This window comes from Phocoena phocoena, chromosome 10 (genome assembly GCF_963924675.1).
Source record: "Phocoena phocoena chromosome 10, mPhoPho1.1, whole genome shotgun sequence".
NCBI lineage: Eukaryota > Metazoa > Chordata > Mammalia > Artiodactyla > Phocoenidae > Phocoena > Phocoena phocoena.
The window spans coordinates 7,567,990-7,583,520 of record NC_089228.1 but is presented as its reverse complement, the minus strand read 5'-3'; the positions used below and the strand labels follow the sequence as shown (position 1 = coordinate 7,583,520).

Here is a 15,531-nt window from a genome sequence, read left to right as displayed (position 1 = left end):
CTGCCTCCTCTAAGTGAGCTCTCTAATCAGCCACAGTCCTCACTACTCCCCACTGTTCCCCAACCCAGCCTACTTTCCTCACTGAAGCCACTGAAGGTGGTGAGGCCTCCTAAGGTCATTGTCCAATCACTCTATCGCATAATCTCTTTAAGACTAAATTCATTCTGGTGCTGAGTTGGAAGTTTTTTATGTTTGGGGTTTTTTTAATTTCTTTTCCTTCACTGATTTTATTGCCATATTCCAAGAAAACTCTTAGCCAAGAATGTATCCTATATTTTGCGTCTCTCACAACACCCAGCACAAGACTAAGAACAAAGCCGATGCTCAATGTTCACTGAATGAACCTATAAATGAATGAGTAAATAAATACTTCTCTGTGCTCTTCTTCAATACCTTGTCTTCTTCCCCCCAATTCTAGACTTACGCCATTAAGAAGATGGCCTAAAATGAATATGGATGTGTAATAAAAAAATAAAACACGAAAATCAATCACTACATTTCTATTTTCATTTTCTATTAAGATGAAATGGAAATGGGAATTCTGAATAAATGCAGAACAGACCATTATGTCTAACAGCAAGACGAATTAGAGCCCAGGATAGTGGAGACCACCTGCAAATAAGATTACCAAACACTATCAGGGATCTTTGAGGGAATTGTGAAAAATAGCATAGGCGCCATAAAGCTGGAGATGGGCAAATGTTCTGATTTTCAAGAGGGGAAAGAAGTTCGAGCTTGCCAGTTTCAGACTGAGAATATGGTGTCACTCTCAGGCATGGTTCCTGAACAGATTCATAAAGGGACACTTGTGAACACCTCGGACAGAAAGCAACATCGCTTTGGAGCCAGCACAGGGTCACCAAGAACAAGTCATATTAAATTCATTTCATTTTCTTCTCTCTGACAAGGCTCCTAGCCTAGTGGATGAGAGAAATATAGCAGATAAAATATATACAGTGCAATGATGGGGTGGGCAGTGAAAAGGGCTAATTCAACCCTTGGGCCATATTAATAGAAGCATTACATACACCATAAAGGAAGTGATAGTGGTTTTCTTTCTCCAACCACATTTAAAGAGTCGCATTTAGAACTCAGTATCACTCTTAAAGAAGGCTTTTGACAGTACAATCTTTTGGAGGTCTATTTGGCAAAATCTCTTCAAAAGCATAAAGCTCTAATCCAGATTACTGGTATCTGTTGAAAAATTGAAAGATCTGGCTGGGCCTATATTCTAAGTGGTAACAACTGGTTGAACCCAAGTAGTGACTGCCCATTTGGACAGGACATGTGCTCTCGGGCCGACCATAACTACCACCTCTTCTTATGTTGCCCTGGTTGAGGCAGTGGGCCAGCTGCCACAAATCATTTTACTTAGCCAGCTTCACTCACTTATTCTACCTGCCAAGTACTCAAAGGCACTGGAGTTTGCAACCCAGGATGCAGTAGATCCCAAGGTGAGTGAAGATGATAAAGCAGCAGTGAACCATCTTCTATGAGCAAATGGGAGATAATCATAGTCCCTGGGTTATGATTGGAGTCTCCAAACACCCAATGGGCAGTCATGGGAAAGAAGCATCTGTCTTGTTCTATGAAGTCCCAAGGTATAGAACCAAAAGGTGGATTAGAGACATACTTAACCCAACATAAAAACTGCTTACAACAGCCAGAGTGGTCCAAAAATAGAATATGTGGGCTTGGGAAGTGGTGAGTTCTCTATCACTGGAAATGTGCAAGCATGTGGTGTACTACTGTGTTGCAGGTATATAATCAAAGGGATTCAAGTATCTGATTAGGCAAGAGAAGGCATGAGTCTGAAATTTTTCACAATAGGAAAAAACAAAAGCTGTTTTAAAACATTCCCCTTTAAAGAAAAAAAAAATTCCCCTTTGTTAGGTCAGTAAATGCTTCAAAAAGAGAAAAAAGGGACTAGGCCAACAAAGAACTCAGTATCATTTTTAAAAATCAAAAGTTCCCCTCACAAAATGCACAGAGGATAAAATCTGTCAAACTAGGTGGAGTGTTTGTGGCAAACTGGCCAGATGATACCGAAGGTAATTGGCATCAGGCATTATTTTTGGTGATTGGTCAAACGCTCTTCAGAGGCCAGCAACAAAGGCAAGGGAGGAAAGTAAGAGGGTAAACAATGGGCTGTGATCGAGAGGCAGCCGGTCCCCACCACAAAACTGCCATCTGCTACTGACATCAATCCTTCAAGGGGCAGCTTCAGGCAAACAATGTATCGGGGACACTGGGCCTGGAAGAAAACCAGCTGCCTTCACATTTCCCACCTTGTGACCTTGGGCAAGTCATTTAACACTACAAGGCCTCAGTTTCCTCATCTCTAAAACTGAGCTCCTACAGACCCCGTCTGTATTTTGTGTAGGCCAAGAGTGGTGAGGTCTGGGAGTGAGCCGTGGAAACAGTTGAGCCCTGAACACACATCAGTAGTTATGATGATGATGATGAACAAAGAGAATTTTGACAGAAAAGATTCCGGACAATTTCGGGCGCAATAGCATCCTGACCTAAATCGTGTGGATGTCAACCCTAAAGGAATAAAATTAAACTCTTTTAACTAGAATGCAGAGACATTTAGAGTCTGGAAGAGACAAGATCATTTGGACAAATTTCCTGCTGAAATGCATTACCTTGTCCTTGCTAATTGGTTGTTAAAATAAAGGCAAAAAGTAAAAGAATCAGCCAGAGCTATAAATGCTTAATTGATCCTCAAGCAAAGTTCACGGGCCCAGTGGTGGCAATCCTTCAAAAATAAGATGAGCACATTTTCTACCAAGACGATGCTTATAAAAACTCCAGACTGTCCCAAACTCACCATACCCTTCTCTCTTATGGCATTTTTCATGGGAAACTCAGTTTTAAAAAACAGTAATAATCAGCCAGTCTTACAAAACATAAACTTCCTAAAAAGTGTGCAGGCAAAGGCTGAAACCAGGCTTTGTATTGAACACTCGAGAGAATTCAGATCTCTGACCAATAAAGGGCGGGTATCTAAATTTTCAGGAACGCTGAAACATTGTAAATCACTGTCTTCTACACTGAACTGAAAACTAAAGAGGAGGAGCCCAGGGAAGAGCAGGGTTTTCTGCTCATTTCTTCCTGGGGTCTACTGAGAGGTGATCAGCACGCCAGGTTTGAGCAGAACTGAAAGGCACAAGACGGTTGGCGAGACTCGAAAAAAACAAAGCTCTCCCCTGATGGCTGCTCCCCTCCCAAAGTTTCCCAAGCATCTGGAGCGTGTACAGCAGCTGTGATGCGCAGCCTCCCACCGCTCCTGTGGAGGCCACCCCACTTCCTGGGTCACTGAGCCTTGAGCTGCAGCAGCACCTAGAAGCAGGTGTGGAACCTCAGGCTGCCGGAGCCCCAAATAACCAACTTGCTCAACAGTCCACCTATAACCTCAGGGGCAGGCATCAACAGCCCCGAAGATGTATCTTGTCTTTACTCTTTCCTCAGGAGACCACAACACACCCTGTGTTGCAGCAAGGAGAACTGTGACCAGAAAGAAAACATATGCCAAGAGGCCAGGCCCAGGCTTCTCTTAGAGTACATCCTACGAGAAAGGGTGAGCATGGTGGATGGTGCTTTCAGGTTTTCCTTGCCAAGGCTGAGCCTAGAACTCATGAGGGTGGGAGAAGCTCCAGTCTGGCCTAAATAAGGGTTCTGCCTGAATCTGTCTATACGATTGTGTCCGGTTTCCTCTTTCCCCTTGCTAGTGTGGACTTAGAGGAGTGTGCACCCAGTGAGCAGCACTAACGCTGGAACAAGCAGTCAGAGGTCACCTCATCCTCCTGGCAAGCTTTCCCTGACACTACGGAAGCCAGGCAGCGCCTACCAGCCAGCACACTGAGCTGCTGGCTTTCAGTGAAGGCTGATGACCCTAAACGCTAGTGCACAGACGGTGATCGGGGCTGCACACTGCGAGACAATACATTTTCTGCACGGAGCTCCCTCTTTATGCCTAAATGCCTGCATTAGTTTGGATCAATATGCTCCATAACAGTTAATCCATGGCAACCCAGTCCAGCTGAGAGTCACCGACAAAGAAGTACAGCCCAGGGATGCTGCTTCCCTGAGCACATGCATGTGAATTCCAGCCCAGAGAAAGGGACAGAGGCAAAGCAATGACAAAAACCAGAAAGGAGAGAGAAAAAAACCCAGATCATTAAAAAAATAAATCAAATTAAGGGGTTTTTTGCATGGCAGGGGGAGGAGGCAGTGACTGTCAAAATGGCCTTAGAGTGACATGTCATGGCCAAGATGATGGAGTATCCACGACACTCCTAAAGCAGGGCGTAGGATCCTCCTCACACACCTGCAATGCAGTGATCGCCGCCCGTTCTACAATCCGTACTCCCAGCGCCAGCGCTCTCTGCAGTTGAAACCAGTCCGGACTTGTGCGGCTGCCACTGTTCCTCCTCACAATAAGATTATTGATGCATAACAGCATTTCATGATGGCAGGGAGGAAAAGGGAAAAAAGCCAAAGCAAGAGAAGAAGGAAAGGGGAGGGGAGGCATGACTCCCCAGCCCAAATCTCACCTTTTATTTGGGCTTCATATTCGGCAATGATCTCTTTGTCTTTCTTGAACTTAGTTTGAGATGACATCTTCCAATGTGGCCAAAGGCACTGACAGGCTGTTGGATTTATTGCTCCTTTTCTTCCCGAGTCCTCGCTCCAGCCCTGGTAATCACACGGCTCTGGTCGATTTCACAGGTGTAGGGACAAATCTCTTTCACTGGCTGCAGAGCCAGGGGAAAAAATCCCTCTTGTTCTCAGAGGAAAATTCTCTTTACTCACTGAAAAATGTCTGTAGTAGCTTGGTCTGGCCAAGTCCTCTTGACCAGAAGAAGAACCACCACCCCAGGAGCACGGTAACCTGCCTGATATTTTCAAGATTTTTCTTCCAAAAAAATAATATAACCGAGAGCACTCACTCACCCCACTCACACACACATACACACACACAAACACACTTATGGGTGTACTCACACACTCATCCGGACATGCACACACACAGTTGTGAAGCACACACACACCCTCACACCCGCTCACCCGCTCTCACACACACACACACACACACACACACACACACACACACACATCCACGAGAGGCGCGGCACCTCCTTGGTCCTGCAGTCAGCCTCCGGCTGGCTTTCGAAAGCTCTCTGCTAAGGAGATGGTCAGGTTGCCAAAGAGCCGGTCATCTCGCATCCTCCCTCCCTTCTGCGCCTTTGGTCCGATGTACAGTGAGGCTCAAAGCCAGGAGAGCGAGGTGGAAGTTCTCCTGCTGCAAGGCTTAAGCTCGGGGTGAACAGGGGGCCGGACTGCTCGCCCTGCGGGGCTGGCCAAGCGCTCCCCCCACCGCTCTCGTCACCAAGCTCCACCTCCCGGATTTTATAACAACTGACACATTGTAGCCTACAGGAGAGCAGAACTCACTGCAAGCAAAAAAGGGAAGAAACATTCACAAAAGGGAAGGAGGCAGGAAAAAGAACCGGGCTGGGGAGGCCTGAGAGGCCCCTGCAAACTCCTACCATTAGCAGTTGGGTTAGGGATTTTTCCTCCAAAAACTCCAAAAGGTCCACCTTTTCTTTGCAACATGCAATTTAATTCAATTTCTCAAAGCAATGGCTATGTGACAGTTTGTCACTCTGCCGGGTCGTCTAGCAGAGGAGAGGGGCTGACCCATGTAGGCAACCTCATTAATATTTGTTGAGCATTATGGGGTGGCAGGGACAATGCCAGGCGTCTCAGACACACAGCTTTGCACAGCTGTTGGGAGCAGGCTTGCTGGAAACCTAGCCACCTCAGGGTCTTGTGGGGCTTTGGGCAAATCAATAACTCATTGAGCCTCAGTTTCCTCACCAGTAAAATGGGTTCTTTTTGGGGGCTTTTTCATTCTTTCTTTCAACAAATATTTACTTTACGCTTAATACAGGTCAGGCACCGTTCTGGGTATGGGAACACAGCAATGATCAAACTAGGCCCCCCCCCCAAAAAAAAGAAAAAAAATCCACACCCTCCTGGAGCTCCAGGGTGTCCACATCACCCAACTCTGGGAAGTCAACACCAGTCATGGTAATATTCTCAGTAAAAGCAGCCCCGAGCAGAACTCAGAATGCATTGTGAATGGTGCCTCCTGGAGTTGTGCAAGGCGAGAGGCCCTGGGAGGGGAAGATGAAAGATAAACAAGATGAGAAAGTTATATAATATGGTAGAAGATGATAAGTGCTGTGAGGAAAAAACATTACAGGGTAAGGGCCTTCCGAAATGAGGGAGCTCTTGGAGGCTCAAGTAAGAATGTGAGGCTGAGCTTAGTGCAGAGCCTGGTAATAAGTGAGTGAGAGCAATTCTTATTAACCATGATATCCCTCAACAACCTCACAGCATAGTATATGTGAAGGAACAGAGGCACAGGTATGGGAGGTGACTTACCCAAAGTCACCAGCATTCAAACCTAGGCTGTCTGACCCCAGATTCTGCCCATGCAGATGTGCAAAGTCTCCTGCATTCTACTGGAGATTAAACCCATTTCACATGCAGTTCAGGCAGAATAAGATCTGTTCTGTAAAAATGAAATCAAGCACTACAGGGTTGCTGCCACTGGAATTTCACATATTAAGATGGTCCTTAACATGTATTGTCCCCCAAATGTCGTATTTTCACAAATTTCTCAAAATAATCTTCCATTTGTCTTTTTCTGAGTGCATAATGAATGACTTGATTTGGGTTCAGAAGTAAATAGCTTATCCATGCCAGTCCATTGAGGCTTCCTAGAGAAAGTGACAGCTGCAGCCATTCTCCCCAGGTCAGCATGGGGAGGTGAGGGGCACTCAGTACGAGCTGGAGCAAACAGTACAAGCCACAGTTGGGAATGCACAAGATCTGCTTGGAAAAAGCAAGCGAGAAGTCCAGCTGGCGAACCACAGGGCTTATTATAGCTTTGTGCCCAGAGACAGGAGGTCACAGAGTTCACAGGTAGATGCCACTGGCCCACAGCCATCACCACTACCCCCCGCCTCTCCCTTCCCATAGGCACACTCAGGCCCTCTGCTGTCACCCTTTGGACCATTTTAAAACAGTGAAAGCCACACATGTTACCTGAGAAAGATGTGCTCAGAGATTAGCATCCCTGCCTCAAGCCTAGACTCTCAAAGGAAAATGGGAGCTAGTATCATGCATTTGGGGATGTGACAAACTGGATTCCCTGCCTGGCTCTGCCACTGACCAGCTCTGAACACTAGAGCAAGTGACTTAAACTGCTTGTTGCCTATTTGAGGCAGGGACTAGCAAATATCAGCTGTTCTCTTCATTACTAAAATTTAAAATCCACAAAGATTTCTGGGAGACCCATGTGTAAGGACCTGAGCCACAGAAATGTCGCAATAAGCCATATAAAACTGAAATGAAGTATGGTATAGAGCTAGGTGCTGAACAACAGAAGAGGCTGGGCTTTGGCATAAGACAGGTGGTGGGGCTTCCCTGGTGGTGCAGTGGTTGAGAGTCCGCCTGCCGATGCAGGGAACATGGGTTCGTGCCCCGGTCTGGGAAGATCCCACATGCCGCGGAGCGGCTGGGCCCGTGAGCCATGGCCACTGGGCCTGCGCTCTGGAGCCTGTGCTCCGCAACGGGAGAGGCCACAACAGTGAGAGGCCCGCGTACCGCAAAAAAAAAAAAAAAAAGACAGGTGGTGGTTTAAATTCTGGCTCTGCCATTCCAGCGTGTTGAGGGGCCTTAGGTAGCTTCTGTGCCTTCACTGAGTCTCAGTTTCCTCGTCCGTAAAATGGTGGGGAATCTCACTCTTTGCACAGGATCCAGTGTAATCATGGGTTTAAAGTGCCTGGCACATAGCAGAGGTCCCATGCAGTATTTCTTTTTAGGGTTCAACTATGCTGGGTCTAGGACCAGAGATGGGGCTCCACACATGCCTGGGTTGGAAGCAGGAAGGGAGGAAAAAGAAAAAGGGAAAAAGAAAAAAAGCGTTGTGCCCCCTGCGAATACATCATAACACACCGTGAACCCACAGCATCCAGAATCTTCCTTCCCCAAGAAGAGGTGGTATGACCTGCTCTTTTCCTTCCACTCCTCCCCACAGCTCACCCCAATCTCCCAGCTGCCCTCTGTGACATTCTCTTCCATGTGGCCACTTCTTCCTCGCTATATGAGAACCAACTGCCATTCCTGATAATTATCCTTCACATGGAAGAAACAGAAACCAGATTGCTCCAAAAATAAATGTGGTAGGCGGCAGGGCCAGGGGCTCTGCCATGTGATTTGATCTGTGCCAGCCCCACGCCCCAAGGATGGGAATAGCCCCTGGAGGGTACAGTTTACTTCCCTCAGGCTCATTTCCTGGATTCTTTTAGATATTCCTGAATTATACTAATAGCTAATATTTATCAAGCCCTCACTCCATACAGGCACTGGGCCAAGTATTCTATATAGGTTTTATCACTGACATAGATTTTATCACTGGGTCATGTGCTGTAATCATCCTTGTTTTACAGATGGGGAAACAGGGGGACAGAGCAGTGAAGCAATTTGCCCAGGATCACACAACTGAATTGCATGCAAGCCCACATCCGGCCATATCAGAGCCCAAGGACTCAACCAGTACCCAATTCTATCCCAGAGCAATCAGCGTAGGAATAATTGCTGTCAAGTAGTAACATTTTTCTTCAATCAATATAGTGTTCAACCTGAAGTCTGCCATTAAAGAAAGAATTTAGAGTTTAAAATATAAGGAAAACATGTCACAAACAGCCATTGATGAAGCTTAAATCACAATTACAGCTGAATAACACAAAACCCACTGAACTGGTTTCTTTTCCTGGTAGGAAAAAAAAAAAGACTCTACTTGGAGGAAGAATGACCAGAATAGTTTTTAGTTTAAGGCAATTTTATTTTTCTGGTCAAATATGAAACACTCCCAAGATGACTAATAAGAGTTGATATCTTTTGTGACATTCTCCAATGCTACCAATTAATGCATCCTTGGCTGGCTTGGTAAATAATTCTGCCCTTCAATCTCTGCTCTGCAAAATGAAAGCAACAGCAGAACTCAGCTAGTTAGTGCCAGAATTTGATACAGTTAATAGTGACGATAATAACATGTCTTGTCTGTATATATATACTGCTTTATATTTTATAAAGCCCTTTCATATCGTTTCTCTTATTTGGTCCTCACAGTAACTCGGGGTGGGGAGGGGGTGGGGGGAAGAGGGGGGCAAGTGCAGCTGTTTTTAATCCCTGTTTGATAGGAGTAGATAAGTTGCAGGGTTTTGTTTGTTTGTTTGTTTGTTTTTGCGATACACGGGACTCTCACTGTTGTGGCCTCTCCCGTTGCGGAGCACAGGCTCCAGACGCACAGGCTCAGCGGCCATGGCTCATGGGCCCAGCCGCTCCGCGGCATGTGGGATCTTCCCAGACCAGGGCACGAACCCGTGTCCCCTGCATCGGCAGGCGGACTCTCAACCACTGCGCCACCAGGGAAGCCCAAGTTGCAGTTTTAATGGAAGAATTATTTTATAACCTCAAGTATAATGATGGCCTTCCTGGGACTTCCCTGGCAGTCCAGTGGTTAAGACTCTGCACTTCCAATGCAGGAGGCATGGCTTTGAACCCTGGTGGGGGAACTAAGATCCTGCATGCTACACAGTGCAGCTTAAAAAAAAAATAAAAAAGTTAAAAAATAATGGCCTTCCTAACTGTGTCACAAAACCCATAAGCCATAAAAGCCTGAAAGATTCAACTACATAACAATTGTTTCAAAATTCTGCCTGGCCAAAATCACAAGCAAAGTCAAAGACAAACTGCAAACTGAGAAAGCATGTTTGCAACACCTGTCACAGGCCAAGGACTAATTTTCCTAATATACAGTTCAAGCAAATACTTGTACATGAATGTTCTAGCAGCACTGTTCACCATAGCCAAAAGGTGGAAATAATCCAAATGTCCATCAACAGATGAATGGATAAGTAAATCACGTTCTATATGTATAATGGAATATCATTCAGCCATAAAGAGGAATGAAACACTGATGATGCTACAATCTGGATGAATCTTTGACACATTATGCTAAGTGAAAGAAGACAGACACAAAAGGTCTCATATTGTATGAGTCCATTTATATGAAATATCCAGAAAAAATAAACCCATAGAGATAGAAAGTAGGTTAGTGGTTGCCAAGAGCTGAGGGAGGTGGAGAATGGGGAGTGACTGCTTAATGGATACAATTTGGTGATGATGAAAATTCTTTGGTACTAGATAGAAGTGATGGTTGCACACCATTGTGAATGTACTAAATGCCACCAAATTGTACACTTTAAAGTGGTTAATTTTATCTTCTGTGAATTTCAGTTCAATATAAAATAAATACCAAAAAATGTTCCTTCAAATCTATGAGAAAAACACCAACAGTCCATTAGAAAAATCAGTAAAGAATATGAATAACAGTTCATAGAAAGAGAAAAACATATGAAATGCTACTCAACCTCATTCATAATGAACATAAATCAGGCATGGCTGGGTCCAGGAGCTCTAACAATTTCAAGAGGACACACCTTTCTCCAACTCACCATTCTGCTTTCCTGTATAGTGGCAGACTCTCCCCATAAGATGGCAAAGGTGGCCCCCAACAGTCCAGGCGTACATTCTTCAAGCTGGCAATTCTGGCAAAGAAGGCAAAGTCCTTCCCAGGAATTCCAGCAAAAGCCCCAAGAATGGTCAGTTGAGCCAAGCTGGGGCCCATGGCTATGCTTGAACCAATTAGTATGGCCAGAGGGATAGAATATTCTGCTTGGTCAGGCCTGGATCATGGGCTTGCCCAAGGATCTGTAGGATGGGTCAGATCCAAACAATCCACATGGCCCAAGAGATTCCCAAAGAAGAATCAGGGTGCCATTCCAGAAGAAGGAAGAATGGATGCTGGATGAGCAATCAACCTGTGTCTGCTATGAAAAGGATGTGGGAAAGAAGAAAGGGGGATTCACAGAAAAGATCCTCGGGAAATGTGATAAAGCAGCTTGAAATTATCCAGCTTTGTTGTTTATAAAGCACATTCTCATCCATTATCTTGAGCCTCACACAGCCCTTTGAGATAGGTAATATCACTCCCATTTTATAGATGAGGAAATGAAGGCACAGGGAGGCTGAATGACTTTCTCAACCTCCCATGGCTAATAAATGGGAGCCTGGCAAGAAACCAGGACACCTGACCCCACATCTGATGTTCTTTCCCCACCCATATAGGCGCCAGACCCTAGGAGAGACACTGAGATACACACAGGAACCCTCAAGCCTCAGGCACATGCCCACTTGGCTCTGTTAAGAAAAGGGGAGACTTAATCAGTCTCTTAGCAATCAGGACCTTTCACTAAGCCTGAGGAGGGCTGCTAGGTGATGCTACAGAAGTCCTCTGGCTTTTTAAGAAGAGCAGTTCCTGATATGCAGCCCAGCTGTCCTCTTGTCCATCCAAAGGCTAGGCAGTCACAGGAACAGTGATTCACAGCTAGGCCTCAGAATCCTAATTCTGGAAGAACAGAAAGAAGGACTTGAAAACACTTGAGCCCTTGACTCATTGCCAGCAGAGTTTGCTCACTTCCAAGGATGATGAGGCATTTGGTCCACAGCCTCCATGGGGTTCGGGGGAACATTTATTCCACCTGGAGAGACCTTAGTTCAGTGAACACTTTGGCCATTCTCCCCATCTCTCACCTACTCCTCCCTAGAGGAGGAAAAGTGACTTAGCAGATTGGTAAATTTGGAAGGAGAGACTGAACTCACCCCCTTAATCTTCTCTTTTCAGGTCTGCCTGCTTATAGGAAGGACCAAACTTGCAGTAGGAGAAGCAGGGCTAGCTCCTCCATAGTGGAGACACCTATGGGGGCCACAACCAGCTGGGAGAATCTAATTCAGGAATAGAGAGTTAATTCGCCATTTTGGACATGCACCTAATCCCTGTCCTCCACTGTAGCTTTATCATGAACAAAGCTTACGATTTAAGAAGTAGAATAACAAGTTTCTGGAGCTGGGTTGGAAGCCTGGTTCTACCACCTACTAGCTGTGTGACCATGGGCAAGTTGCTGGCTGGCACCTAGTAAGTCATATATGTGCTTGTTACATAAATAACAAGATAACCCTCTGCCTTTCTCCTTTATCTACTTCTCAGTCGGTTCAAAACTTGAAAGGGGAAGAATTGGGTTTGATATACTGACCCTATGAAAGTCCACACTAGAGAACTTATACCTTTTAAAGTTTTTAAATCCTAAGTTATGGGGAAAATCACAGCAATGCATAGTCACAGGTGCTTGGTCAGGTAGCCCAAAGTCTTAGTCTGTTCAGGCACTATAACAAAACACCACAGACTGGGTGGCTGATAAACAACAAACATTTATTTCTCACAGTTCTGGAGACTGGAAGTTTGAGATGAGGGTGCCAGCATGGTTGCCTGAGGGCCCTCTTCCAAGTCAGACTTCTCATGTATCCTCAGTAGGCAGAAGGAACTAGGGAGCTCTCTCGGGTCTCTAATATAAGGGCACTAATCCCATTTCTTAGGGCTCCACCCTCATGACCTAATCACCTCCCCAAAACCCCACCTCCTAATGCCATCACATTTGGTGTTAGGATTCCAACATGTGAATTTGGGGGAGACACAAACATTCAGACCACAGCACCAACCTACAAGGACTCAGGCCAGAGACTGCAGACCAACAGATGCCTGCCCAGGTCACAAGTCCTCAAGATCGGACAGGGCGTGAGGAGTGAAACAGGAGGCCATGAAACAAAAGCAGAAGGACAATATTCCAGGATCAGGACAAAGGGACTACTGGGGACTCCCAGAGACTCAGCCTTCTCATCTCTGCAATGGGAAAACAATATGAATTCTTAGGGTTCTTGGGAGGATTAAATGAGATAATGAATGAGAGGTCTTATGCTGTTGATGTGAGGAATTATTGAAGTACCCACTGAGCCTGTATATGTGGTTAACAAGTGTGTCCTGACCATCTTAAAAACCCTCTATTGAGTACTGGGAGAAGAAAGAGATGATGTGACTTGATCAAGGTGTTACAATTCATAAATGCTGGAGCTGGGCTCTAAACCTAGGTCATCTAACTACTATTGAATACATCATGCAGGCCATCAGCTGCCAGTGGATTCCAGGGTAGGAAGTAGGGAACCCGTGTCAAATTCTCACCTCATCTTAGAGTTATAAACTGAATGTTTGTAACATCCTCCAAATTCATATGTTGAAGCCCTAACCCCCACTGTGATGGTATTTGAAAGTGGGGCCTTTGGGAGATACTTAAGGTTAGATGAGGTCATGAGGGTGGGGCCTCACGATGGGATTAGTGCCTTACAAGAAGAGACACCAGAGAGCTCTCTCGGCAACACTCTCTCTCAGTCTCTCTCACTCTCTTTCTCTCTCTTCCCCCAAACCCCTCCTGTGTGTGAAAACACAGCAAGAAGGTAGCTGTCTGCAAGCCAGGAGAAGGTCCTAATGAAAACCAGACCATGCTCACACCTAATCTTGGCCCTCCAGCCTCCAGAACTAGGAGAACATAAATATCTATTGTTTAAGCCACTCAGTATGGTATTTTGTTACGGTAGCCTGAGCTAAGACACTAAGGTTAGGAAGCCTGAAGAATGGCTGATTCAAAATAATAATAATAATGGAAAAAAGAAGGATAAAGAGAATGAAAGTAGCTATACTAAGGGATATGAATTGAAAATTTTTATTAACTCATACACTTACTCATTCAACAAACATATCTTAAACATTTCATATGAGCTAAGCATACAAAGAGCTAGACACAATCACAGACCAGATGGACATAGTCCCAACTGACATGGGGATCTTAGTTTAATTGAGGAGACAGGTAAACAAGCAATTATAACTAAACATGAGGAAAAAATACAGGGTTCCATGGGATCTCATGGTAAATGCACCTGACCTACACTTGGAGAGCCAGAGATGGCTTCTCAGAGGTGGAAATTTCTAAGCTGAGCCTAGAAAGAGAGAGAGCTGAAGACAGCAAGTCCAAGACAGAGAGGGAAAGTGTTTTGGGCAGGTGGAGTGGCACGAGCTAAAAGGTGATGATCAGTGTAGGTGGAGTCTGAGCTCAAGGTGGAGCCTGAAGGATATGATCCCAGAAAGGAACATGGGCCACAGTGTGAAGAGCCTCCTAAGCCATGTTAACAAGTTTCAAGTTTAGCTGAGGTTTAGTCGGGAGCCTCTGAAGGGAACTGACCTCAACAGATTGGCCTTTCCGAAAAGGTGACTCCAGTGACAGTGTGGAAACTGGACTAGAATAGGCAAGACAAGGAACTAGAAAGCAGAGGAGAGGCTGTTAGCATCATCTAGGAGAGCTATAAAGGGAGTAAGACAAGGTAATGCCACGTACTGCGGTGCTCTGAAGACTGGGTCCGTCACAAATGTTGCTTCACTGTATCCTTGCATCAGTGACAGCATACACTGGGTACTATTATTGAACCCATATTTTCAGATGAGGAATTATCTCCTACAGAGCTACCCTTCCAGGGTTAGCTGCCTTAATAGCCTCCTTCCTGGTCCCTCTGCCTCCAGTCTAGCCTCCATACAATCCATGATCAACCCAGAAGCCAGAGTGAGCTTGTAACATATAAATCAGATCCTGATGCTTCCCTCTAAATACCCTGCAATAGCCTCCCATCACACTCTTCGCCATGACCCATGCAACTGGACCTCTGCCTTGCCCCTGACCCCACACTGCTCCCCCTCTGGCTCCCTACGCCAAGCCACAGCAGCTTTCTTACACTTCCGGAATGATCCAAGGACTTGCTGTTCACCCAGCTCCCTCCAGGGTCACCCAGCTCCCTCCAGGACCTTGGCCCGTGTGTCAAGGCATACAGGGGCTCAGTGGACACTTCAATAATTCTCAGAGAAGCCCACCCAAACCACCCTACTCAAAAGGCAACTCTAGCCCATTCCCCTGTTTTGTTTTCTTCATAGTGTCACTACATCTGACGTTACCTTATTTACCTATATGATTGTTCACTTAATGACCCTCTGCACCCCACCCACTCTATTCCAGCGGGTCTGATGGACCTTTCTGCGGTGGCAGAAATGTTCTTTACCTGTACTGATCGATACAATGACCATTAGCCTATGAGCACTTGAAATGTGCACATGTGCCTGAAAAACTGAATTTTCAATTTGATTTTGTTTTAATGAGTCTATATTTAAATTTCATGGTTATTGTATTGGACAGAGCGGCTCTAGAGTATAAGCTCTCAGAAGGCAGGGACCATGTCTCCTGTGCCTAAACAGTACCCAACATTTAGTAGGTGCTCAATAAAAAATTCTTGAGTGAATGGACAAAGATATGAACAAGTGAACAATGAAATCCCTCCTGACCTCCTCTTGGCTCTGCTTTCCACCTCTCACTAGAGGCCCTGAGGCTTCCCTCCACCCAGCTCAGGACAGGCGGTTTCTTTGCTGCAGGGACCTCAGGCATTTGGCAGAAACACCAG

General features: G+C 45.6%; 1 protein-coding gene across 2 annotated transcripts in view; it reads right to left on the bottom strand.

Annotated features, from left to right (window-relative positions):
• SRGAP3 (SLIT-ROBO Rho GTPase activating protein 3) overlaps positions 1 to 4,626 on the bottom strand; it is a 254,066-nt gene extending 249,440 nt beyond the window's left edge. For both annotated transcript variants that reach the window (XM_065886366.1, XM_065886367.1), the window contains exon 1: positions 4,560 to 4,626. In XM_065886366.1, coding sequence (XP_065742438.1) covers positions 4,560 to 4,626 — 67 coding nt within the window. The remainder of the gene's footprint in view (positions 1 to 4,559) is intronic.
• Between the last annotated feature and the right edge of the window lie 10,905 nt (positions 4,627 to 15,531).